This window comes from Oncorhynchus tshawytscha, unplaced genomic scaffold (assembly GCF_018296145.1).
Source record: "Oncorhynchus tshawytscha isolate Ot180627B unplaced genomic scaffold, Otsh_v2.0 Un_contig_7015_pilon_pilon, whole genome shotgun sequence".
Lineage (NCBI taxonomy): Eukaryota > Metazoa > Chordata > Actinopteri > Salmoniformes > Salmonidae > Oncorhynchus > Oncorhynchus tshawytscha.
The window spans coordinates 91,044-115,227 of record NW_024609765.1 but is presented as its reverse complement, the minus strand read 5'-3'; the positions used below and the strand labels follow the sequence as shown (position 1 = coordinate 115,227).

General features: G+C 44.4%; 4 protein-coding genes and 2 non-coding genes across 6 annotated transcripts in view; 4 read left to right on the top strand and 2 right to left on the bottom strand.

The window, feature by feature from the left end:
* The first annotated feature begins 182 nt into the window (after window positions 1-182).
* rps2 (ribosomal protein S2) lies at window positions 183-2,405 on the top strand. Its single transcript, XM_024390747.2, has 5 exons — window positions 183-358; window positions 838-927; window positions 1,067-1,508; window positions 1,789-1,880; window positions 2,285-2,405. The coding sequence occupies exons 1-5, from the start codon at window positions 215-217 to the stop codon at window positions 2,363-2,365; spliced, it is 849 nt and encodes a 282-aa protein (XP_024246515.2). The 5' UTR covers window positions 183-214; the 3' UTR covers window positions 2,366-2,405.
* On the top strand, window positions 526-662 carry LOC112226351. Its single transcript, XR_002949720.2, has one exon. It is a non-coding gene; the product is annotated as a small nucleolar RNA SNORA9 (small nucleolar RNA).
* A 2,159-nt stretch (window positions 2,406-4,564) lies between the features above and the next one.
* Window positions 4,565-10,012, bottom strand: ndufb10 (NADH:ubiquinone oxidoreductase subunit B10). Its single transcript, XM_042317755.1, has 4 exons — window positions 9,780-10,012; window positions 9,089-9,227; window positions 7,693-7,832; window positions 4,565-5,156 (listed from the first exon to the last, which is right to left on the bottom strand). Exons 1-4 carry the CDS (start codon window positions 9,925-9,927, stop codon window positions 5,071-5,073), a joined length of 513 nt encoding a protein of 170 aa, XP_042173689.1. The 5' UTR covers window positions 9,928-10,012; the 3' UTR covers window positions 4,565-5,070.
* A 349-nt stretch (window positions 10,013-10,361) lies between these two features.
* Window positions 10,362-21,001, top strand: LOC112226336 (60S ribosomal protein L3-like). Its single transcript, XM_042317754.1, has 11 exons — window positions 10,362-10,458; window positions 11,897-12,125; window positions 14,252-14,444; window positions 14,818-14,986; window positions 15,161-15,296; window positions 16,587-16,773; window positions 17,268-17,428; window positions 18,439-18,540; window positions 19,320-19,415; window positions 19,624-19,743; window positions 20,853-21,001. Exons 2-11 carry the CDS (start codon window positions 12,123-12,125, stop codon window positions 20,913-20,915), a joined length of 1,230 nt encoding a protein of 409 aa, XP_042173688.1. The 5' UTR covers window positions 10,362-10,458; window positions 11,897-12,122; the 3' UTR covers window positions 20,916-21,001.
* Window positions 20,338-20,463, top strand: LOC112226356. Its single transcript, XR_002949726.2, has one exon. It is a non-coding gene; the product is annotated as a small nucleolar RNA SNORA71 (small nucleolar RNA).
* A 143-nt stretch (window positions 21,002-21,144) lies between the features above and the next one.
* The window catches only part of LOC112225806 (testis-expressed protein 2-like), a 39,738-nt gene continuing 36,698 nt past the window's right edge, over window positions 21,145-24,184 (bottom strand). Inside the window, exons 9-12 of the mRNA XM_042317753.1 lie at window positions 23,947-24,099; window positions 23,469-23,678; window positions 23,155-23,275; window positions 21,145-22,750 (exon numbers count right to left, since the gene is read on the bottom strand). Of these exons, the coding sequence (XP_042173687.1) occupies window positions 22,607-22,750; window positions 23,155-23,275; window positions 23,469-23,678; window positions 23,947-24,099 (628 nt within the window). The 3' untranslated portion in view covers window positions 21,145-22,606. The remainder of the gene's footprint in view (window positions 22,751-23,154; window positions 23,276-23,468; window positions 23,679-23,946; window positions 24,100-24,184) is intronic.

The following is a 24,184-nucleotide window of genomic DNA, read 5'->3' as shown; positions in this document are numbered from 1 at the left end:
TCGTTATGTTTACTGTATAATATGTAAATGTACCGTTCAGAAACCCTAACGATGCGACGCCGATCATTACCTTTATGTTTATCCTATAATATTTCATTCGCTAGCCAGTGCGCTAAGCAATTCCACGAGCCATGATGTTGATTGGGCCTTGGTGACGTGAATTTAGGTAGCTCATCGTTACTTATTCTGACGTTTAATCCTTATTCAACAGCAAATGGCGGACAACGCCGGTGGAGAACGTGGAGGTTTCCGTGGAGGTTTTGGCAGTGGCGACCGGGGTCGTGGTCGTGGACGCGGTAGAGGCCGTGGTCGCGGTCGTGGACGCGGTGCCAGGGGCGGCAAGTCCGAGGACAAGGAAGTGAGTTGACATCCTTGAGCCCTTGCTTTTCTTTCTGGTCACAATGAAGGCGATTACGAATGGAGACTAAACTGGCCTGAGTGACGTTGCATGTGCAATATGGTGGGTTTTATATTAATAATTCAAGTGACTCTTAGTCCAACTTTGAAACCCTACATAAGTTGTTTCTGCAGACCTTTGTCAGCAAGGCTTGGCCTGGAGTGGCTTAGTTCTTTCCTGTAGTGTCTGCTAGAGAGAACTGAGATGGTTTGAGGCCCTGCTGTGCCTCTTCCATGGCAAGGTTATAGGTATATCTCAGACAACTAATAGTTGGTGGTCCTGTGGCTCAGTAGTTGAGAGCATGGCGTTTGCAGGGTTGGGTTTGATTCCCACTTGTGTGAGAAAAAACACTTCTCATGTGCCACATGTGTCGCTTTGTTTACTGTCTACTAAGTGTTTAAAAATATATATTTTTAAATATATTAATGTTTCTCTTTCAGTGGGTGCCAGTGACCAAGCTGGGCCGCCTTGTTAAGGACATGAAGATCAAGTCTCTGGAGGAGATCTATCTCTACTCCCTGCCCATAAAGGTAAATGACAACTTAATGGTTTCCATAGCTGTACATGGTACTAAACTAAAAGCAATATGAGCAGTTCACTCATATGGTGTGTTTTATTATAGTTTTGTTTCCATCCTGCCTCTTCTGAAAGTGTTTTATCATGTTATAGGAGTCTGAGATCATTGACTTCTTCCTGGGGTCCTCGTTGAAAGATGAGGTGCTGAAGATTATGCCTGTCCAGAAGCAGACCAGGGCTGGCCAGCGCACCAGGTTCAAGGCTTTTGTTGCCATTGGTGACTACAACGGCCATGTAGGCCTGGGGGTGAAGTGCTCCAAGGAGGTGGCCACTGCCATTCGAGGAGCCATCATCCTGGCAAAGCTGTCCATCGTGCCTGTGAGGAGGGGATACTGGGGGAACAAGATCGGCAAGCCCCACACCGTGCCATGCAAGGTGACTGGTCGTTGTGGCTCCGTCCTGGTGCGTCTGATCCCTGCGCCCCGTGGTACTGGCATCGTGTCTGCCCCTGTGCCCAAGAAGCTGCTCACAATGGCTGGTATCGACGATTGCTACACCTCGGCCAGGGGCTGCACTGCCACTCTAGGCAACTTCGGTAAGAAACCTACACTGTGTTTGACTAATTTTCAATGGTGTTTTAATGGGTATTATCAGTGCAGCCGCATACCCCTCCTAGCTCTGCTCAGCTTCACCCATAAGTGGTATAGTTGTCGTTAATCAGGAGGTAAACTAACGAGTATAGTAATGCACGGCAGAAAGACTTCCTAATAGTCTCTTCTGTTCCCCCATTCTGTGCTCAACATCCAGCCCCAGTCACTACAGTAGCATAGTTGGGTACATAAAAGTGAATTGATACTAAGTGTTTGTCTTTACAGCCAAGGCGACCTTTGATGCCATCTCCAAGACCTACAGCTACCTGACCCCTGATCTGTGGAAGGAGACTGTCTTCACCAAGTCTCCTTACCAGGTCAGTTCTAAAGCCTTGATGCCCTCCACATTCATGATATCGAGTTTATAAAGCCCTTTTCCGTGTTTCATTGTAAGGATGGGAAGAAAGTTAATGTTGCCTTTGTATTGCCCGTTCATCGTCTCAAAAGTGAATGGGTTACTGAAGGAGGCATACAGTAATGATTGTGGTTATCTTTGAGGGGTGCACACTGAATCCTTTCAATTCGATTAACTGCAACACAACTGTAGCGAGACATGATAGATCTAATATACAAATGGGCAGTCTAGATCTGTGTTGCTGTGGTATGTGATCTATTAAACACTAACAGACCTGGTTCTTATTCACAAATCAAAACTTGGTTAAGTATGTTATTGACACTAAGGAACTTGGATGTGTGAAAGTGTCAATTTTGTGTCCTGCAGGAGTTCACTGATCACCTGGCCAAGACTCACACCAGGGTGTCTGTGCAGAGGACGGCCGCAGCTGTCCCGGCATCCTCCTAAACACTTTTGTACAGTGGATTAAATAAAGGGTTTAACACCATTAATGTCTCCTAAAACTGATGTGCTGTAATGTGACTATAATATGAATCAAGATGTAAGATGCTGATGGCTAGCTAGATCATGTGACAGCAATAAGATCATACTCTATTTTGGGCATTTTGACACCATGGTTAATTATTACTTCAGGTAATGAGGACTTCAAGGGTTTAGTCCCCTCCTTCCAATCTGGATTTAACCAGCACTGCTCTTAACCCCCAGTCTTCCCTAAAAAATCAGATTGCTTTAGACCTTGGGAGACAAGGTGGGTGCAATTATTTAACCTCGTAGGTTAAGATTTGGATTCCTTTGGCTTAGTTGCCGGCTGTTCTGCAAATTCGTACCGATAATTTGTTAGTCTGAATATTTAAAATGATTCCGTTGCCTACCCACAATACCCCAGGGCAAAATGGTATTGCTAGATGTCTTTGCAAATAAAAAATCTGGTAGGTCTTGATTAAGTATGCAAAAAATATACTTAACAAGTTGCATTGACTTGAGTGCAGTAAGTGTTTAGGACTACCTTATTACTGTATCCCACACGTTTTGTAACAAAGCGGTGAATTTCAAGCAAATTAAACAAAGACCAGGGAGATTTTCCAATGCCTCGCAAGGGGCACCTGTTAGGTGGCTTAAAATAAAAAGCGGACATTGAATATCCCTTGCTGCATGAATAAGTTACTAATTACACTGTGGCTAGTTCAATGCACGCAGTCACTGCAAAAATAGTTGTCCTGCCTTAGTTGTGGTTAGAGCGTTGGACTAGTAACCAGAAGGTTGCAGGTTCAAACCCCTGAGCTGACGAGGTACAAATCTGTCGTTCTTTCCCTTGAACAGGCAGTTAACCCACTGTTTCCAGGCCGTCATTGAAAATAAGTATTTGTTCTTAACTGACTTGCCTAGTTAAATAAGGTAAAATAAAAAGCAGGGAACTGCAATTTCACCTTGAGGCCAATGGTGACGTTCATGGTTACGAAAGCTGGATGTCGATGAAGTTGCTCCATAATACTAACCTCTTTTTTTTTTCCCCTTTTTCTTACCAATTTCGTGGTATTTATCTTGTCTCATCGCTACAACTCCCGTATGGGCTCGGGAGAGATTAAGGTTTAAAGTCATGCGTCCTCCGATACACAATCCAACCAAGCCGAACTGCTTAACACAGCGCCATCCAACCCGGAAGCCAGCCGCACCAATGTGTCGGAGGAAACACCGTGCACCTGGCAACATTGGTTAGCGCGCCCGGCCCGCCACAGGAGTCGCTGGTGCGCGATGACAAGGATTTCTCTACCGGCCAAACCCTCCCTAACCCGGACGACGCTAGGCCAATTGTGAGTCGCCCCACGGATCTCCCGGTCGAGGCCGGTTACGAGAGCCTGGGTACGAACCCAGAGTCTCTGGTGGCACAGCTGGCGCTGCAGTACAGCGCCCTTAACCACTGCGCCACCCGGGAGGCCCTGTTGGTGAGTTTTAGGATAAAAAAATCCTCGAACTTGCCTGCATTTCGGCAGGCAAATCACCTAAAACAAGGCCAAATATGAGTTTGCCGAGACCAATGTTCCTGGGTGGCCTAGTTGAGTAATATCTCTGGCAAGACTTGACAATGGCTGTCTAGCATTGATCAATAAACTTGACAGGGCTTGAATAATTTAAGAATATGCAAAGCACTTAACCAGAAAGACTCACTGAAGTGTATTTTAGTGTACTATAAACTGGTTCATTCTGTGAATGCTGACAGCTGTGGTGAATCATAGCGTATACCATGGTTGGTAACCAGTTTAAGAGTAAGACACCTTGGGTTTGGTATATATCCAATATACCACGGTTAAGGGCTGTATCCAGGCACTGCAAATGGTTGAGAAATACATTTAATCCAGTATAAATTCAGGCTGTAACCATGTGGAATAAGTAGGAGTATTAATACTTTCTGAAGGCCCTATGTGGCAACAGCGCCAATGCTCCTGCATATCTCATTACAAGCTTTGGTTTAAGGTTGAGCATCAGCACATCTCTTTAGCACATAGGGCACGCTGATTGGTGTCACCTCATTAGCACGTTACACCTGTGCTAGTTGCCATTACATTAGTGGGAAGGTGTAACACTTGTGCTGGCTCAGGTGCTATTTAAGAGTGACTGGCCCAGTGGACTTGATAATGGAAAAATCTGTTGAAACCATTTTGATTTTATTGAAAAGCCATCTTTCTTTTAGAATCATACAATGAACAGATGTGCTATCATGTAGATTTAATCATGGCTGCTTATTTCACAACGCTGGACTTGAATTCGACCAAGATGAATCCCAAATGAGTCAGATTTCTTGTATTTTGTGTCCCCTTGAAATGAGAATATTCAAGGCTTTTCCACTCAGACCCCAATGCGTTTTGAACAAGTGAGAAGCAGGGACACGCAATCAAATACTTTCAGATTCAGTACTACTTGTGGCAGTGTACTTGCAGCCCAGCGGGACTAGACCACAACAGTTCCTATTCAAGAATGAGTTCTGGAGATCGCTAAAAACTGCTGGAGTCAAGGGTAGATGAAGCTCATTCAAAAGTTGTGTGTTACTACAGCTAAAACAATACAATGAGGACAATTATTTTTTCACAAACATATTTACTCTACATTTCATACATAGGAGAGAGACTTGGAACAGAGTGATTAGGGGTTATTGTTTAAGCTTTTGCCTCAGCCGCCATCATCCTGTCTTTCTGCTTCATCAGACATTTCCTTGAGCTGGCGTAGGCTCCCAGATCCCCATCTACAGAGGAAGGACAACAGTTTGACAATGCAATGGAACAGTAGCCTCACAGCCTTAACATTTCTGCATTCCACTGCAGGAAATTCTTCCCTGGAGGTGTCATGAAATGATTTATATTGAAAAACATTCGGGCAGCAGCACTTAAGTTTCGAAATGTTTACTACTGAACACAACTGACACCAAGTTATGTTTCACTATATTGGATCACTCCGCGGCAGAGGGATACATCCGAGGTGAGGATTTACAGATTTACTCCCGTGTACACCTGTGTCATGGCTGGGGTCCGCCCCTATATATAGACCCCATGACCACGACACTTTATTGCTGAGGTTGCGCTGTCACTCCTTTCTCTCAGGTGGGGTGGAGATGCTAAGGATGTGCCGCTGGGAGCTGGTCAGCACAGACTCCTCCCAATTCGGCTGGGGGGGTGTGACTAAGGGCAGGTTGGCCAGCGGCTGTTGGCTACACCCTTGGAGCGGCAGGCCCATCAATACACTAGAGCTGTACTGCTGGCCCTGCAGTCTTTCCTTCCACATCTGAAGGGAAGACATGTCCTGGTGAGAACGGACAACACCACAGTGGTGGCTTACATCAACCATCAGGGTGGACTGAGGTCGCACTGCCCCTCTCTTATGGCACGGGAGCTCCTTCTCTGGGCTCCGGGACGCCTAGCGTCTCTACGTGCAGGGCACGTACCTGGCATCCTGAATGTGGCAGAGGATATGCACTCAAAGGAGGGCCCACCACCTTGGGACTAGAGCCTACATCCCCAGGTGGTGCAGCACCTGTGGGACAAGTTCGGAAGGGTGCAGGTGGACCCGTTTGCCTCCCTGGACAATGCGCACAGCCCCCTGTGGTAGTCCATGTCGGAGCCACCAGGGCCTCTGTGCTTGGATGCTCTGGCTCACGATTGGCCAGGGCTGGAGATTTATGCATTCCCCCCCTTTTCCCCTGATCCAGGCTGTGCTGGACAGGACCAGGATGGCAGAGCATCATCTGCTTCTGGTGGCCCCGGCGACCCTGGTTCAGCTCGTCGCTGTTGTCTGGTACACCTTGGCAACTTCCCGAGACCAGACCTGTCTCAGGCCGGGGGAACTCTGGCATCGGAGGCCGCACCGCCTCAGTCTGTGGGATTGGCCACTGAACGGCACCAATGGTCCATGTTAAGACTACAAGAGGGTGTAATGAACACCATGCAGAACGCTAGGGCGCCTGCTATAACCGCGGCATACTAGTTGCGCTGGTGGTTGTTCTGCTCTTGGTGCACTAGTATTGAGGTTGGGCCCAAGTCATGCGGGGTGCACTATGTCCTCCAATACCTACAGTCTCGCTTGGATGAGGGCTTCACAGCCTCTACACAGAGGGTATTTGGCTGCTATATCTGCCTGTCATGTGGGGTGGATGGACAGGTCAGTGGGGCGCCAGCCCTTGGTCTCCAGGTTTATGAAGGGGGTTTGTCCCCTGCGTCCAGCTAGGACCCACTCAATGGCGAGCTGGGATCTGGATGTGGTCTTGGCAGTTTTGGCAAAGCCGCCTTTAGAAACGTTGGAGTCTGCCTCCCTGAAACCTCTCTGAAGGTGGCTTTCTTGGTAGCGATTACTTCATGAAGAGGGTGGGTGAGCTCCATGCTCTTTCGGTAAGTTCTGAGTGCTACCAGATGGACCCCGGGGGGAGGAGTATATATCTCTGTCCCAACCCTTCATTCCTCCCGAAGGTTCTGTCAGACAGGCATGTGAACATCCCTTTTATCCTGTCTGCTTATGACCCTCCTCTCCGGCATGCTGTGGCTGCCTATGTGGAGCGGACACAGTCGGTGAGAACAGACCAGGTCTTTGTCTGCTATGACGAGAGAGTCCTGGGGGCTGGGCTATCAAAGCGGAGGCTCTCTCACTGGATCGAGGAAACGATTACGACAGCATATCGCCTAGCTGGGATCTGTGGTGGCACATTCAACACGAGGTGTTGGTGTGTCCTGAGCTCTACTGCGAGGAGTGCCCTCGCTGATATCTGTGCGCTGATATCTGTGCTGCGGCCAGCTGGGCGTCCTCGTGGACCTTTGCTAGGTACTATCGGGTAAATGTGGCACCCCCCTCAAATTATGTAGATAACATGTCACGGCCATGGGATCTATATATAGGGGCCACCCTAGCCGTTACACAGGTTTACACGGGAGTAAATCTGTAAATCCTCACCTCGGATGTATCCCTCCGCTGCGAAGTGATACCAATATATTGGCGTGATCCATATAGCTCACATAACCGTGGTTACATACGTAACCTTCATTTTTCCAGGTTTGGGTCTGTTGACCTTCTCTCTCTGGCATGAGTTTTTTTCCCCATCAGTATTATTCAGAAATTAAAACATACATCTGCAGACTCAATAACGGGTGCTGTCAGTGGTTGGAGGTTCGAGCGACGCATAGGCCTAGCTGTCATTCCTGCCCCGTAGATGCTTGGAACATGCTATCAACAGTGTTACTGCCATATTTACAACCCTGAATTGTAATTGAGGCATGACTGGAGTGAGTGGTACTTACAGCGTGACTGGTAGGCCTTGGCCACGTCTGCAAACTGCTGCAGCTCCTTGGAACAGTTCTGGTGGTAGCTGGTACCCTCCCTCTGCTGGCAGGCCCTCAGACGCTCCTGGACCACCTTCACAATCTCCTGGTCCACCTTACTGGGCGGGCGGGGAAGGACACACACACACAACAGACAGCTGTTAGGGACAAGGGTAGGGTGGTTGTGAATTCACTAAACAGGACAAGCCGATGAATGGTTAAAAGCAGTGGGTAACACGGAACCCAAACCGGCTGCGCGCGTGCGCCATCGTGCACAAATGTATTTTGTCCCCCCCACACCAAATGCAGGTTAAAATATCAAAACAAACTGAACCAATTATATTAATTTGGGGATAGGTCGAAAAGCATTAAACATTTATGGCAATTTAGCTAGTTAGCTTGCACTTGCAAGCTAATTTGTCCTATTTAGCTAGCTTGCTGTTGCTAGCTAATTTGTCCTGGGATATAAACATTGAGTTGTTATTTTGTCTAAAATGCACAAGGTCCTCTACTCCGCCAATTAATCCACACATAAAACGGTCAACCAAATCGTTTCTTATCATCTCTCTTCCTTCCAGGCTTTTTCTTCTCTTGACTTTATATTGCAATTGGCAACTTTCATAAATTAGGTGCAAGACCTTGTTCGTCTTTCAGTCACCCACGTGGGTATAACCAATGATGAGATGGCACGTGGGTACCTGCTTCTATAAACCAATGAGGAGATGGGAGAGGCAGGACTTCTGATCTGCGTCAGAACTGAATTTCTATTTTAGCCCTTGGCAACGCAGACACTCGTTGGCGCAATAATTGAATAACAGATTTCTAAATCTATTTTGCAACGCACGCAATGCGAGTGGTGTAGTTAGCCTGTAACTGTCCTATCATATCTGACCACCGAACATTAATCTCTTGGACAAACTATGTAAGGTCAACTTCCCGGTAACCAATTGATGCGGATTCAGACTTTTCATACAACAGATGTGGAAAGCCTTTAGTGAACTTGCACTTGACTTTTCCCCCCTCTTACTAGCAGACTTTGATGATAGGTACTTTGAGGGAAAATGACTTAATATGACTGGTTGTCCCACCTAGCCATTTGAAGATGAATGCACTAACTAAGTCGCTCTGGATAAGATGGTCTACTTTTTTTTTTTTTACAGTATGTCTTGTCATTTAATCCAGTCAATGGGTTTTTCCTCATGATGAGTTGGTGTAGAGGGGTGTCAAACTTCTGGAGGACCACAGTGTCTGCTGGTTTTCACACATTCCTTTATTTCAGACTGGTAAACCATGACTATGTACTTAATGACCTTCATTGGGAGGAAAGTAAAGCCAGAGGCACTGTGGCCCTCGAGCTTGAAAGAGGAATACTTACTGATCTCTCCTCCACTGCATCTCAGCCTCATAGTAACAGGTGTAGTCTCCCTCTGTGCACTCGGTCAGCTCTGGGACACGGCGGAACTTCTGGTGGTAGTAGTTGTACTTGTTGCCAGAGTGGATACCCTCCACAAGTTCTGTTGAGAGATGAGGGGAACATGTCAAAATGTACTTCTTGTTGATCATGTGGTACAAAGTACTTAAGGAGTCCTATTGCTGACTGATTTCACATGAAAGGATTGGTGAAAGCTATGTGGAACTTCCAGTCCAATGTTAGATCAGTGATATTACTGGAAAGAGGTGAAGGATGCATTTCTAGACCCTGAATTACAGTAATATGATATTTAATGAGTAGTATCTAGCTAGTGTCAAGTGCATTGCGCTGCATGCAACATTATGCACTACACCTGAATAAACTAAAACTGCAACACATAGCTACCGAGCTAGGTAGAAAGCATAACCGCAACACTTGCTAGTTTTGACAGCTAACGGTATCTAGTAAGCTAACTGAAACAATTTCTCTTAACTCCACATCTGTCATTTGAAATCCTCTATCATTATAAATGTTTAATGCCATGGTCTGTCTCCATGTATCTCGCTAGATATCCAACATTAGCTAGTGTTAGCAACCCCACAGATGGGTTAGTTCAAAATAATTGGCAAAACGTTAGCTTAGCTAGCTAGCTCACCTCTGAATGTGGTGACAGGGAGGTCCACGGAATAATAGAAGAGTTTAGTCAAAATGAGGGCTGGGTTGGGAAGGGTCGTCTGCTTGTCCACGATGGGAGTCTGGCGGGGAGGCTCTGGATACGCATCTTTATCATAGTCCGATGGCATTTTGCTGTCTTTTGTTAAAGAAAAAAAATAAACTTCAATTCGACCTCTTCTACGCTTCTGCGCATGCGTAGGAGGAACAACATGGCGTTGGAGGTCAGAAGTAAGTATAACATGTAATATGGTGAACATAAATACAATTTCAGTAAGATTACCAAAAAACGATTTGTACATTTTATTTACACCCTTTATCTCGAATATTACATTTACATTTCTTTCATTTTTCAAGCAGAGGTCGAAGGTAAAAGTTCAGCGCAGAGAAAATGTGTGGTCAGAGAGGAAGAGGCGACCCTGAACCCAAATATGTCCAAAACAAGACCAATTTCTATGGGTTTGTTTTGGACCTAAACTTGCCGCCTGCCTTCCCGCCTTTGGGATCTCGTCATTATATACTGATCTCTGGTGTGTTCTATTCAATGAACTTCCAGTCCACAAGGTGGCATAAAACATCAAATTACGAAAAAACGTTCAGAAAGTCATCAGTGTGCGCAAATCTAGTTGAGGGTAGTGAGCTGAAGAGGATGACTTGTTACAGTAAGTTGTATTAATGAAACTATTAATGATACGCGTTACGATTATCAGATGGAGGTATTTTCCCGCGACTAGATCAGGTAGTTAGTTAGTTATCTAAAGTAGTAAAGAGTTCGACTAAAACAATGGAAATGCCATGAAAACGCTACGCATGTGCCACGTGGGGGTGATAATTTCAGCTAGATCCAGAATCTCCTCGTTGCCGCCAATCCAAATTAGCCTATATTAAGACTTTTTGTGTATTTGACACTCATGTTTGGGTAAAAATGGGAGTAATACTTGTATGGATGTCAACCGCAAAGCTTGTTCATGTCATCGTCACCAAAAAAAACTATTTCTATATGACTAACGTTGCTACCAGTTTCTAAGAACTGGGGTTAGCATTTAGCCGAATTATTTTCTAACCCAGAGAAGGAGAACTTTAAATATTATGCAGCGAAAATAGTCAAGTATATCAGACCCGGATTTTAGTTACCACCTTGTGGTCCTGTTGGAACACACAAATTATGACGGATTTGACCAATATCCACTTTGTTGGCTCAGATTTTGAATTGGGGCCAAAGAACGTGTCCTTTGTTCTGTCCCACACGTTTTGCGTGCCATTAATATTTTTACTGCTTGTAGCTAGCGCGTTCCTTAGATATGTTGTATTGTACTCTACGGTGACCGACAGTTATGTCTCAAAATTGGTAAATAGTTGTCAGGAAAACAATTGCATTATGAAGTCATTTAGCGGTTTGAATAGCTATTGTTATTATCCTATATTTTTGCTATTTTTTTTTTTTTAGCTTAAAAACAATCCCGTGATGGGAAATGATGTAAAATATATCACTAGCCACTTTAAACAATGCTACCTAATATAATGTTTACATACCCTACATTATTCATCTCATATGTATACGTGTATACACTGTACTCTATATCATCTGCTGCATCCTTATGTAATACATGTATCACTAGCCACTTTAACTATGCCACTTGGTTTACATACTCATCTCATATGTATACACTGCACTCAATACCATCTACTGTATCTTGCCTATGCTGCTCTGTACCATCACTCATTCATATATCTTTATGCACATATTCTTATCCCCTTACACTTGTGTCTATAAGGTAGTAGTTTTGGAATTGTTAGCTAGATTACTTGTTGGTTATTACTGCATTGTCGGAACTAGAAGCACAAGCATTTCGCTACACTCGCACTAACATCTGCTAACCATGTGTATGTGACAAATAAAATTTGATTTGTTTTGCACTGGGAAAACATGTCATGTTTATTAGCTCGTAAAAGTGACTAATAAATACCCTTGAACCTTGTCATGCATTCAATCTTCATAAGAGCCTTTTAAGCCTACATATACTAAGTCCTCCTCCCAAACATGTTATGAATTGGTACAGTAACAGTAGATAAACAGTAGATGTCTCTCTCTCCCCACAGATGTCTGCAACCAGTTGTCTGGGCACCCCACCACATGACCCACCACCAGAGGCCCACCATGAGCCAGTGCTGGCAGCCCTGGTCTTGTTTGAAAATGAATACGGCTCCTTAACTGGGCCAGCCACCAAATTAGAGCCCTTGCACAGAGTAACATCTTGAGTATGACTCTGACATCAGCACTTGTTCCTATCTCTTTCTGTCCCTTGCCTGGACGGCACACACAGACATGGTCAGTGGTCCGGCTGTCTTTTCTATATTTCTAACCTGAAGGGCACCTTGGGGTCTACTAACTTCGGTCAGGGGCTCTGTTTGTGTTTGTTTATGTGTGTATGGTTTGATTTTAAGTTTCTGATGTGTTTTGTTGAGTATTAAGACAACTTGTTGAACACGTTGCATGCTCGCTGTTCTTTCTCAGTATGCCATGTGCAAGAGGGCAATGGCGTTGTGCTTTTTGTACATGGCCTCAACATCGGTAATATGCTCATTTCTCTGGACTTTGGCTGTTGTTTCTCGGCTACCTCAGAATCATCTGCAGTCACAATGACTTTTTAGAGACGTTTTCTTTATTTGAGTTTCTCAAGTATTAATTTGTAATGAATGCTGTATAGGAAATATTTCCCATTAGTTGTGCTACTAACTTGGTTTGAATAATGAAGGATTTGTTTTGTGTGGACAGAAATTAATTTATTGACATCAATGCAACACCTTTCCCACAGGTTTTCGTCTGTCTTTCAAATCTCCGATGTGCACATAAATGTACAGCGCTTGCATTATTGGTCCATTTGCAATATTATTTTTTTGCTTTCACAGAAATACACTAGTCTGTTCAGTCAGCTTATGAAGGCATATTTCTAGTGTGGGTATGTTGATCCCTGTAAAATGAATTTTCCACTATTACTCTGCATGTGTTCTGATGGCTAATGAATCTTGATCGTCACTAAATTTCTCAAGACCGTCTCTTTGCCTGTATTAGTCAGTGTATGGGCTGTTCAGCACACAGACACTTGTCTTGAGCAGCCGTTACTGAAGCTCCGAGGTTGACAGGGCACACAACATGGCCATTCATTCTCAGAATGCAGCCGTTAGGCCTCTTCCTGACACCTGTTCTTGGCACCGAGCTAATCTGGACAAGACGTCTGTCATAAACACGTAGGATGTGTGGGTTACTGATGGTACGAATGGGGAGGAGGTGATTTTGGGGATTCTTCAGGGCTATACCCCCCCACCCCTGGGAAGGATCTGGTTCTTCAACTTGTACCCCGAGCATTTCATTTTATTCTGTATGTAAATTCCGAGACACTCCATTTAGTGTAATATTTTACATTTCATATGGTAGGTATTAATTTGTTGTCATCACCCATTTCGTGTAATATGTTACAAATTCGGAACATATGAATTTTAAATTGTGAAACATATGATAGGTTACGAATTCTAGCTAGGTGGCTAAAGTTAGATAGGCAAAGGGTTAAGATATTAGGAATTGGGTTATTTCTATTAACATTTTATTTAATCTTTATTTAACCAGGTAGGCCAGTTGAGAACAAGTTCTCATTTACAACTGTGACCTGGCCAAGATAAAGCAAAGCAGTGAGACACAAACAACAACACAGAGTTACACATGGAATAAACAAGCGTACAGTCAATAACACAATAGAAAATGTCTATATACAATGTGTGCAAATGAGGTAAGATTAGGGAGGTAAGGCAATAAATAGGCCGTGGTGGTGAAGTAATTACAATTTAGCAATTAAACACTGGAGTGATAGATGTGCAAGTAGAGATACTGGGGTGCAAAGGAGCAAAAAAATATATATAATATATCAATAGGGTTAGCTAACATGTTAAGTAGTTGCAGGGTAGTTAAAAGGTTGCTAATTAGCTGAAATGTAAAAGTTGTTTGAGATTTGTACTCTCCACCTTTGGTTTGCTAGACGTTGGCGTTATACACCTAACCCGACCAACCACCCTACTTTCCTGTTTGCCCTCTGTCTTTATGTAACCAAATGTATCATATTGGACTGTCCTGGATTTACATTTAATATGTTATGTCTAGTCTGGGACCAGCCTGTGCTTTGTTTTCTATGTTATTGATAAGTTATTAGTTTATATTGTACTTGTTTTCACTAATCCTTGTAGGTTATTATATTACTAGTTATAGTTCTGTTTAGAGCCAAGATGTAGTAACCCATGTTTGATACTTCAGAGAAGGGTGATATGAATTCAACTGAAATGTTAAAAATAGACATCAAAATCAACTTTATCAAGGGTAAAGCACAGCAATAACCTGGGGTTTTAGAGCCCTTGAAGCATTATCAGAAGTGAATTAACGTGAACATCTGTTTCGCCCCCTCCCAGTCTCACCGTAAATTCCACGCGCCCCGCCATGGGCACATGGGCTTCCTGCCCTGCAAGCGCAGCAAGAAGCACCGGGGGAAGCCCCGCAGCTGGCCCCAGGACGACCCCAGCCAGCCCGTCCACCTCACCGCCTTCATGGGCTACAAGGCCGGCATGACTCACATCCTGCGTGAGGTGCACCGCACTGGCCTGAGTATGTACAGTCTGCCTTACAGTGTGGGATGATGTAAGATTTGGATAGAACAATGTATATGTGAACCAGGAGTAAGAGCCATGAGAGAATTAGACCTGGTCCCAGATCTGTTTGTCCTGTCTAGACAAGGATCTCTGAGAAGACGCTGTATGATGTTTTCATTTCTGAATAATGGTGATGGAATCAAACCGCTGATGCCAGAGAGAGAACATGTGGCATTGACCATAGAGCCCAGCTCTGTTTTCAACCCTAGTCTTCCTCTGTTCTGCTCTGACATTGATATGACACTTTGTCGTTCCTCCTGTAGGCTACACATAGGCCATTTGTCTTTATCATATTTGTGGCAACTGACCCATATCTCCTCTCTCAACAGAGCAAGCCAAACGTGAGTCTGTGGAGGCGGTCACTATCATCGAGACTCCGCCTGTGATGGTGGTGGGGGTTGTTGGGTACATCGACACAGTCCGTGGCCTGAGGTCCTTCAAGACCATCTTCGCCGAGCACCTCAGTGACGAGTGCAAGCGCAGATTCTACAAAAGCTGGTGGGGCACATTGAAATATAGACTGTGACTGACCTCTGTGCAGATGATGTTTGATGTTTTAATTTCTGAATAATGGTGTTGAAATCAAACCGCTGATGCCAGAGAAGGAGGGGGAAGTAACATGTGATCAAGAGATTATTTTTCAATCTCTACCCTGTATGTAAACTCTTCCAGGTACAAGAGCAAGAAGAAGGCATTCACCAAGTATGCCAAGAAGTGGACAGACGAGAGTGGCAAGAAGCAGCTGGAGAAAGACTTTAATAACATGAAGAAATACTGCACATCCATCCGGGTCCTCATCCACACTCAGGTACATAGAACCCTCTTATCAATCATGTGATCCAACAGAAATCCTCCACTCCTATCCTCAGTGAGTTTCTATTGGCTTGTGGTAAGTGACAGCTGGTGGTATCCCTGGGGTTCATCTGTCTCCACCCCAAGGACCTCCCTTCAGAACGGGCACGGCTGTCTGAGTTATAGCCTACCCAGCTCCTACCAGTCACATGGCAACTGAAAGGGGGGAAAAACCTTCCCTAATCTCAAGACCCCCGTTGCGAACAAATGTCTTCTCTCTCTCGCGCGCACACATGCAGAGGAGTACTAGAGTATGGAGTTTCAAATGACAGTTTAAAAATACTCCTGTGAGGAGCAGTACCTCGACTGCACTTGAGGAAAGTTTGTGTTGGCAACAAACATTACTCAATGTTACTGGTTGAATTCAGGGTATTGTCTGTTTGTCGAAGCAGAGAGATGATTACTGTAAGATGTGAGGATAGAGCAATGTGAATCATGTCTCCAGTGAGAGTATTCACCTGGTTCCAGATCTGTTCTAGCGGTCTTGATAATTCTTATGGTCGGTGTCACATTTGGCAGATGTTTTTTCTCTTTCTGCAGATGATGTATGATGTTTTAATTTCTGAATAATAGTGAAGGAATCAAACCACTGATGCCAGAGAGGAAAACATGACCATATGAGTCAAGGCCGCACAAATAGACAAGGCTATCGGAGACCTGACTGATGACTCACAGGACTGTAGGGTGAAGTTGCCTCTACACCAGAGGTGTCAAACATACAGCCCGCGGGTGTATAGATATATTTAAAAAATCATGTTGTATATATCATTTTAGATTTGTGTATGTAGGAAAACAAACTTTAAAAGCTTTAAAATGACTAAAACCAAAACGAAACTGTAGAAATAATAGACCTACATTCATAGTTTCTTGAAATTGTCTAGCTTGTTATAATCTCCCAAATGAAAGCTAGACAGAGTGAGCATTGGAGGGGGTGGATAGAGGATGCATTTTTGCAAATTGGTGGCAAGTAAATATTTTACAAAATTCAGTGCGGCCTTCCGGATGTCGTTGTAGACCGACTGCGGCTCCCGGGGCAAAATGAGTTCGACAACCCTGCCCTAGGCGCTGATCTTGACATTTCCCCCAATAATGGGTAGGATTGGGGAAAGAGAAGCTAATCTTGGATCAGAGACTGAATCCTAAAATAAATCATATTTAGTCAGTGTGGAAGTGAAGGGAGTGGAGGCACTAAAGTTGCGTGTGAATCTTGCTGGCTTCTGTACATTTTATAATTGTGTCTCTCTAGATTCGCCTGCTGCCCCTCAAAGCTAAGAAGGCCCATATCATGGAGGTGCAGCTGAACGGCGGCACCATCTCCGAGAAGGTGGACTGGGTCAAGGAGAAGCTGGAGCAGCCCGTCCCTGTGTCCTCAGTCTTCTACCAGGACGAGATGATAGACGTCATCGGGGTCACCAAAGGTCATGGGATGAAAGGTAAGAGGTTTTAAGGTACTTGGTCGTCGAGGTAAAAGGGTCACCGTAGAAGATATTCACAGATCTCCCACTCATCCATTTGTTCTGTCTTGCTACCAAATGTGACAATGTCCTCTGTGCAGATGATGTATAATGTTTTAATTTCTGAATAATAGTGAAGGAATCAAACCACTGATGCCAGAGAGAGATTTTTGTTGTTGAGAATGACCATATGAGTTGTCACTCAGCCTGGGGATGAGTGTTAGAAATCTATATGGACATTAAAGACATGGCAGTACCATTGGTTATAATATCTCCAAAGTTGAGACATGTCTCTAGATCCAACAGAATGGCTCAAAGACCCAGAGTTTTTCTACCTGCTCATATAATCTAATTAGTAAAAGATGCATGTCAATGTCTGCTGACTGACGGTATATTACTATTCAGCTATTATATTCTATTGGCTGGTCCTGTGACGTAACCCATTTCCTACTGGTTTTCCTATTGGTTGTCAGGTGTGACCAGTCGTTGGGGAGTGAAGAAACTGCCCAGGAAGACTCACAAGGGCCTCCGTAAGGTGGCCTGTATCGGAGCCTGGCACCCTTCCCGTGTGGGCTACACCATTGCCCGTGCCGGCCAGAAGGGCTACCACCACCGCACAGAGCTCAACAAGAAGGTCCGCAGCACCAGGGCTCTAGATGAGATGGGCATGTGAAATTCATTAGATGAGATGGGCATGTGGAATTCATTTAGATGAGATGGGCATGTGAAATTCATTTAGATGAGATGGGCATGTGAAATTCATTAGATGAGATGGGCATGTGAAATTCATTTAGATGAGATGGGCATGTGAAATTCATTTAGATGAGATGGGCATGTGAAATTCATTTAGATGAGATGGGCATGTGAAATTCATTTAGATGAGATGGGCATGTGAAATTCATTTAGATGAGATGGGCATGTGAAATTCATTTAGATGAGATGGGCATGTGAAATTCATTAGATGAGATGGGCATGTGAGATTTATTAGATGAGATGGGCATGTGAAATTCATTAGATGAGATGGGCATGTGAAATTCATTTAGATGAGATGGGCATGTGAAATTCATTTAGATGAGATGGGCATGTGAAATTCATTTAGATGAGATGGGCATGTGAAATTCATTAGATGAGATGGGCATGTGAGATTTATTAGATGAGATGGGCATGTGAAATTCATTAGATGAGATGGGCATGTGAAATTCATTAGATGAGATGGGCATGTGGAATTCATTAGATGAGATGGGCATGTGGAATTCATTTAGATGAGATGGGCATGTGGAATTCATTTAGATGAGATGGGCATGTGGAATTCATTTAGATGAGATGGGCATGTGGAATTCATTAGTTGAGATGGGCATGTGGAATTCATTAGTTGAGATGGGCATGTGGAATTCATTTAGATGACCAAGTGTTCCTTGAAAAATAGGTGTTTTGACCTCAAAGGGACTGACTACTTTGTAAAATAGTTTTCTTCGTATATTATACTTTGTTAATGAACGATCTGTGTGGATGTTTGAGTTGCGTATTCAACTGGAATTAGTTTGGGTTCTGTTGTGACTGTAATTACGTAGAGGTTCATACTGTACTGCTTAGACTGTGGTTCACCACCATCATGCTGTTTCAGTGTTTTACTCTGGTCTACAGATCTACCGTATTGGCAAAGGGATCCATGTCCAGGATGGCAAAGTGATCAAGAACAACGCTTCCACTAACTACGACACCACCCAGAAGACTATCACACCCATGGTAATATAATGTTATTGACATGGTACTGAGCCTGGAAATGATGTGCTATAACATGGTAACCATTCTAATTCTGATTGTTGGTTCAAACTTCTTCGGGATCGTGTCCCATCCACAGGACTGTTGAGCTAACATAGGCTAATGTGATTAGCATGAGGTTGTAAGTAACATTTCCCAGGACATCTTATATGGGCAGAAAGCTTAACAAGAATTTAAGCTAACTGCACTGTCCAATTTACAGTAGCTATTACAGTGAAATAATACCATGCTGTTTGAGGAGAGTGCACAGTTTTGAACTTTAAAGTTATTAATAAACAAATTAGGCACATTTGGGTAGTCTTGATACAACATTTTGAACATTAATGCAATGGTTCGTTGGATCAGCCTAAAATGTTGAAAATACACTGCTGCCATCTAGTGGCCAAAATTGAAATTCCACCTTAGCTGGAACAATACATTATGGCCTTCCTCTTGCATTTCAAAGATGTATTTTATTTTTGTATTATCTTTTACCAGATCTATTGTTATATTCTCCTACATTCCTTTCACATTTCCACAAATTTCAAAGTGTTTCCTTTCAAATGGTATCAAGAATATGCATATCCTTGCTTCAGGTCCTGAGCTACAGGCAGTTAGATATGGGTATGTCATGCAAGATGGGTATATGGCCAGTATTTGCACTATAATAGAGTATGTATTGCAGGTTGTGGCCATTAATGTGGTGTACTACTTGTTTAATCTGTATAATTATTCATCCATCCTCTCCTGTTTTCTGTCTGTAGGGAGGTTTCCCCCACTATGGTGACGTGAAAAATGACTTCTTGATGCTGAAGGGCTGTGTGATCGGCTGTAAGAAACGTGTCCTCACCCTGAGAAAGGTACAGTGCCCATGTGTTAGTGACAACTACCTCTGTGCAGATGATGTATGATGTTTTAATTTCTGAATAATAGTGAAGGAATCAAACCACTGATGCCAGAGAGGAAAACATGACCATAGGAGTTGGGGATGAAAAAGCATGAGATATATTTGACCTTGTGTTGAACTCTAACCACTTGTGTGTGTGGTCATGTGCTTCTCTCTCACAGTCCATGCTAGTGCACACATCACGCAAGTCCAAGGAGACCATTGACCTCAAGTTCATCGACACCACATCCAAGTTTGGCTACGGTCACTTCCAGACCCCCCAGGAGAAGAGGGCCTTCATGGTGGGTACCGGCTGGGTTTGTGCCTGGGTGGAAGGGCCCGCTGGCTGTGGATGGATGTGGGAGTGAGCTGAATCATTGTAGAGGGGAGTGGGACTGATGGACAATGTTATTGATGAAGGGAGGAGTGGGACTGACGGAGAATGTTAGTGATGAAGGGAGGAGTGGGACTGAAGGACAATGTTAGTGATGGGGAGGAGTGGGACTGAAGGACAATGTTAGTGATGGGGAGGAGTGGGACTGACGGACCATGTTAGTGATGGAGGGAGGAGTGGGACTGACGGACCATGTGATGGAGTGATGGAGGTGATGGAGGGAGGAGTGGGACTGACGGACCATGTTAGTGATGGAGGGAGGAGTGGGACTGACGGACCATGTTAGTGATGGAGGGAGGAGTGGGACTGACGGACCATGTTAGTGATGGAGGGAGGAGTGGGACTGACGGACCATGTTAGTGATGGAGGGAGGAGTGGGACTGACGGACCATGTTAGTGATGGAGGGAGGAGTGTGGGTAAGTAAAGGGGAAGGCTGTAGGTTTATGTAGGGACAGCGTAGGTTGGGGTGGAGGCACTGAAGTGTTTGTGTGAAGGCGGACACCCTGTATCGAAAGTGACTACGGCATGACTGTTGTCCTAGTCATTGATAATACAGGAATAGTGATGAAAGATTTTCCCGTGTTTGTTGGAATACCTGTTCCTGTCAAACCCTGTATCTTTCGAACATCTTCAACAATCAATACTTTTAACGTGTTTTTTTTAAAAGATATGTTTTATTTTGCTTGACCCCCTGGTGTGATCTAATGCTATGACAATTGCGAAATTGGATGTGTATTAGCTGGATTCTGAATAGTGCTCAGAAAAATAAGGTCAAGGGAATTGAGATGTGGAATTAAAGGGATGTGGACTGGAGCATGATGGGGAACGAGGTGGAGTGGTGCTCTCTCTAACGCGTTCCAAATGGCAACCATAGTGCTCTGGTAAAACGTAGTGCACTATATAGGGTGCCATTTGAGACATTATCCTCGTTCTCAGCTGACATGACCCATGTCTGGGTGAACCTGTTGCTTTAATACTGGACTTCTGTTGACCCTGCTGTGACTTTTGACCTACAGGGCCCACTGAAGAAGGACGTGCTGAATAAACTGCCCGCCGAACCATTGCCAGAGGAGGCTTAGACGTGATGGTGGTCCACCGTTCTAACTAGCTCAACAGAGAAACAAGTTCTTATAGTAACAGTCTTCTAATAAAACAGTCTTGTCTATCCAGGTGGTGTTTGGCTATTCTTTTCAATTAAGCTTCAGCTTAGTTTAGACTGCCAATGTCCCAAATGGCACCCTATTCCCCATATAGTCTACTACTTTTGTTCAGGGCCCAAATGACACCCTATTTCCTGTATAAATATAGAATGGGCTGCCATTTGGGGGACCAATTTGGATAAGTGACTAATGGTGGCACGGTGATGTATTGGTAAATAAAACTGGTCGTGGGGAAGAAGTAACTCCCTATACTTTCAATGTATCACCTCTTCCCCCCCACACACACACACACACAAAACAAATGATGGCTAAACAAGAGCACTTGTGGCTTCCCTCCACTATACCACTGGTGGCTCACGGTTAAAAACGGAAGTCAAATTTTGGTTGGACCTTGTATGCAATTGACCAATAAAGATGCACTAGATATCTTAATCATGTATTTGTACTGTATTTTTATGAAGTTTTATTATTCCCACAATATCTTGATTGCCTGTCCATTTCTACATGCTTTATTGTCGATGAATGAAGAGGGGGTACGCTGTCCAAAAATCCACTCAAAGCCATTTGATGATGGAACGTTTTAAAGAACCAATAATCTCCTAGGAATCTACTCTGGGCTACAATCACTTTTAAAATAGGAATTGTTCAGGGAGTCCATTTTGTCAGGCCAGTAACATACCACTGTTCTGGCCAGCCCACTGGACAACATGAGTACACCGCTCACCTTCAAGGGTTGAGGACAAACCGATTCAGTATATCACAGCATAGTCATCGTACAGTGACAGTTCATACCAGTAATGCCCATATTCACTTTCCTTCAAGTGAACATATCTACCTATTGCTGTTTTATTCAAAATGGCACCCTATTCCCTATGTAGTGCACTACCATAGCAGGGTCCTGGTCAAAAGCAGTGCACCATATAGCACAGGGGGTTGGTGGCACTTTAATTGCGGAGAATGGGCTTGTGTTAACGACGAATGGAATTGGTGGAATGTTATCGAACATGGTTGCAACCTCCTATGATATATATATGGTGCCAACTGGGACACACTCACTGTCTTCATTACACAGCTTAGTGTATTTTGTTCTGGAGGCAGCTATGCAGAGTGGTCCCTTACTGGCACTGCCACAAAGTCTAAATCTGATTTGAAAACGTATCCTTAACCCTAAACTTAAGACCAAAAAGCCCATTTTTGTGTATGAATTTTTACAATAGTGCCAATATCGAATTTTTGCTGTTCCATCTAGTGGAAATCGTTCTGCCTCACGGAGAAGACTCATCCCAATAAACGTCAGCCTGGTTCATTACAGGACTATCGCAGATCACTTCTCTATTGCAAAGTGCTGTCTAAGTTCAGTCAGTAGGGCTGGGCGCTATACCAGGCTCAATGCGATTATACCAGTCCCTGCTCAGAAAATAACCATGCCACTGTCTCCTGCATGCCACTCTCCAGTCATGCCATGTTGTACATGCCCGCCACAGGCTTCGCTATGACCACCCCTCACAAGCTAGGACTGAACCAAGCCCTATCTGCTCAGAATCCACTGTGGATCCATGCCCACTGGTTTTCCATTTATTTTCTTCTCCATCCACTGCCACAGTGAGGCGCTATTCAGACACGTAGTACTGGGAGTCGTTGGAGGAGCGGCGTGAGGAGTGGGCTGGAGAATGCTGGGCTGCTGGAGGGTTGTCCAGCACGGAGGACATGAGAGGAAGATAGAGGTCATCCATGTTGGGCATCACAAACTCCTTCTGCAGTGGACGCAAGAACAACAAGCAATGCTAAACAAATATACATAGATAACAATACAGAAGATGAAGTCCTAGCAACTTGCAGGATCAACATAACACTGTATGGTGCACCTTAACACTGATGTGGTACCAGATGGCTGGGATTGGATTTATAGTAGTACACATCATTTGGGACAACTGTATTAGTCAAGCTATGTGTAGATATGAGAATAGCTGATGCAAACACTTCTGCCCCTTACCTATGAGTACAGTAAGTCCAGACAGGAATCAAACAACCATTCTGTTGCTACAGTATCATCATGCTTGGACCTACGCTTACCTTGACCACAGCACTATATCATGATGACAGTCTCGTGTATGATGTCATGTTCAGGTACCACCTCACAGGTGGAGGACAGACTGACCTGAAACTCTCGACTCAGCTTCTTCTCGATCCACTCTGTGACGTGTGTGAAGGTGACCTCCCTCTCCCCTAGCATGGGACGCACACGCAGGTCCAGCCTGGGAGGCACACGGAAACTGTACCTGTGGGGGAAGACAGAAAGAGAGAGGGAGAGTCAGGGAGACAAAAATAAAGACAGTAAGAAAGACCTGCTTGAGACTTAAACAAAAACAAGAGCCAATGTACCTTTCAGTTCAGTGTATCTATAGAATGATATACAACCACAGAACTAGAATGATTCTATTCATATGGTTAAAGCTAGCAGGTTTGTAGTACCATATCCTGTCAGTAGGGGGAGGTGGAATGTTGACAGCCAGAGTCCCTGAGAGTTCTAGAACTTCCACAGTGAGCATCAGTGGCATGTTGGAGACCTCAGCGATCTTCTTCTTGATGTACTCGTTCTCCGTGGCCTTCTGGAAGTACTTGGACGAGGCGATCTTGTCCACGAACCTCAGGAACCGTCTGCCGGTGCTCCCACCACTCCCACTGAGAGGAGTCATGAAACGCAGCTCAATAAAAACACTCTCACAAACTTAAAAAGAAATGCTCAACTGTGGAACTCACTTTAAAGGGACAACAACAGTCTCTCATCCAGTGAACAAAACAGTACAAGGGTTAACATCTTGTCATTAAAGAATGTAAAAAATAAATGTCATGACCTGTGTCCCAAATGGAGCGTTATTCCTTCTATGGTGCACTACCTCTGACCATGCCCATAGGGAATAGGGTGCCATTTGGGACACTATCAATTTACCCATCAGTCGCTGGTGGTGGTGGTGGCGTGCCTGTGCTCTTATCTCCCAGAGTTCCCTGGGGTTCAGTAGGCGGCACCTCCTCCTCATCAGACGAGCCGGCACTGGAGGACTCCTCATCACTGTCAGCTAATACACACAGCCTGGGCTTGGAGCTGAGACACACACATACTAAATACTTTAAATACTGCATTTGGATCCAAATGATTGTGAGTCATCATGAGTCATGGTACAACTTCT

Excerpts from the sequence above, each read along its gene's own strand:
- rps2 (XM_024390747.2), top strand. The coding sequence starts at position 215 with ATGGCGGACAACGCCGGTGGAGAACGTGGAGGTTTCCGTGGAGGTTTT. Across the intron at positions 928-1,066 it reads TCTACTCCCTGCCCATAAAG|GAGTCTGAGATCATTGACTT; the intron begins GTAAATGACAAC and ends ATCATGTTATAG. Across the intron at positions 1,881-2,284 it reads TCACCAAGTCTCCTTACCAG|GAGTTCACTGATCACCTGGC; the intron begins GTCAGTTCTAAA and ends TGTGTCCTGCAG.
- ndufb10 (XM_042317755.1), bottom strand. The coding sequence starts at position 9,927 with ATGCCATCGGACTATGATAAAGATGCGTATCCAGAGCCTCCCCGCCAG. Across the intron at positions 9,228-9,779 it reads CCCTGTCACCACATTCAGAG|AACTTGTGGAGGGTATCCAC; the intron begins GTGAGCTAGCTA and ends ATCTCTCAACAG. Across the intron at positions 7,833-9,088 it reads ATGCAGTGGAGGAGAGATCA|TAAGGTGGACCAGGAGATTG; the intron begins GTAAGTATTCCT and ends CCGCCCGCCCAG.
- LOC112226336 (XM_042317754.1), top strand. Across the intron at positions 14,987-15,160 it reads CGCAGATTCTACAAAAGCTG|GTACAAGAGCAAGAAGAAGG; the intron begins GTGGGGCACATT and ends AAACTCTTCCAG. Across the intron at positions 18,541-19,319 it reads AGAAGACTATCACACCCATG|GGAGGTTTCCCCCACTATGG; the intron begins GTAATATAATGT and ends TTCTGTCTGTAG.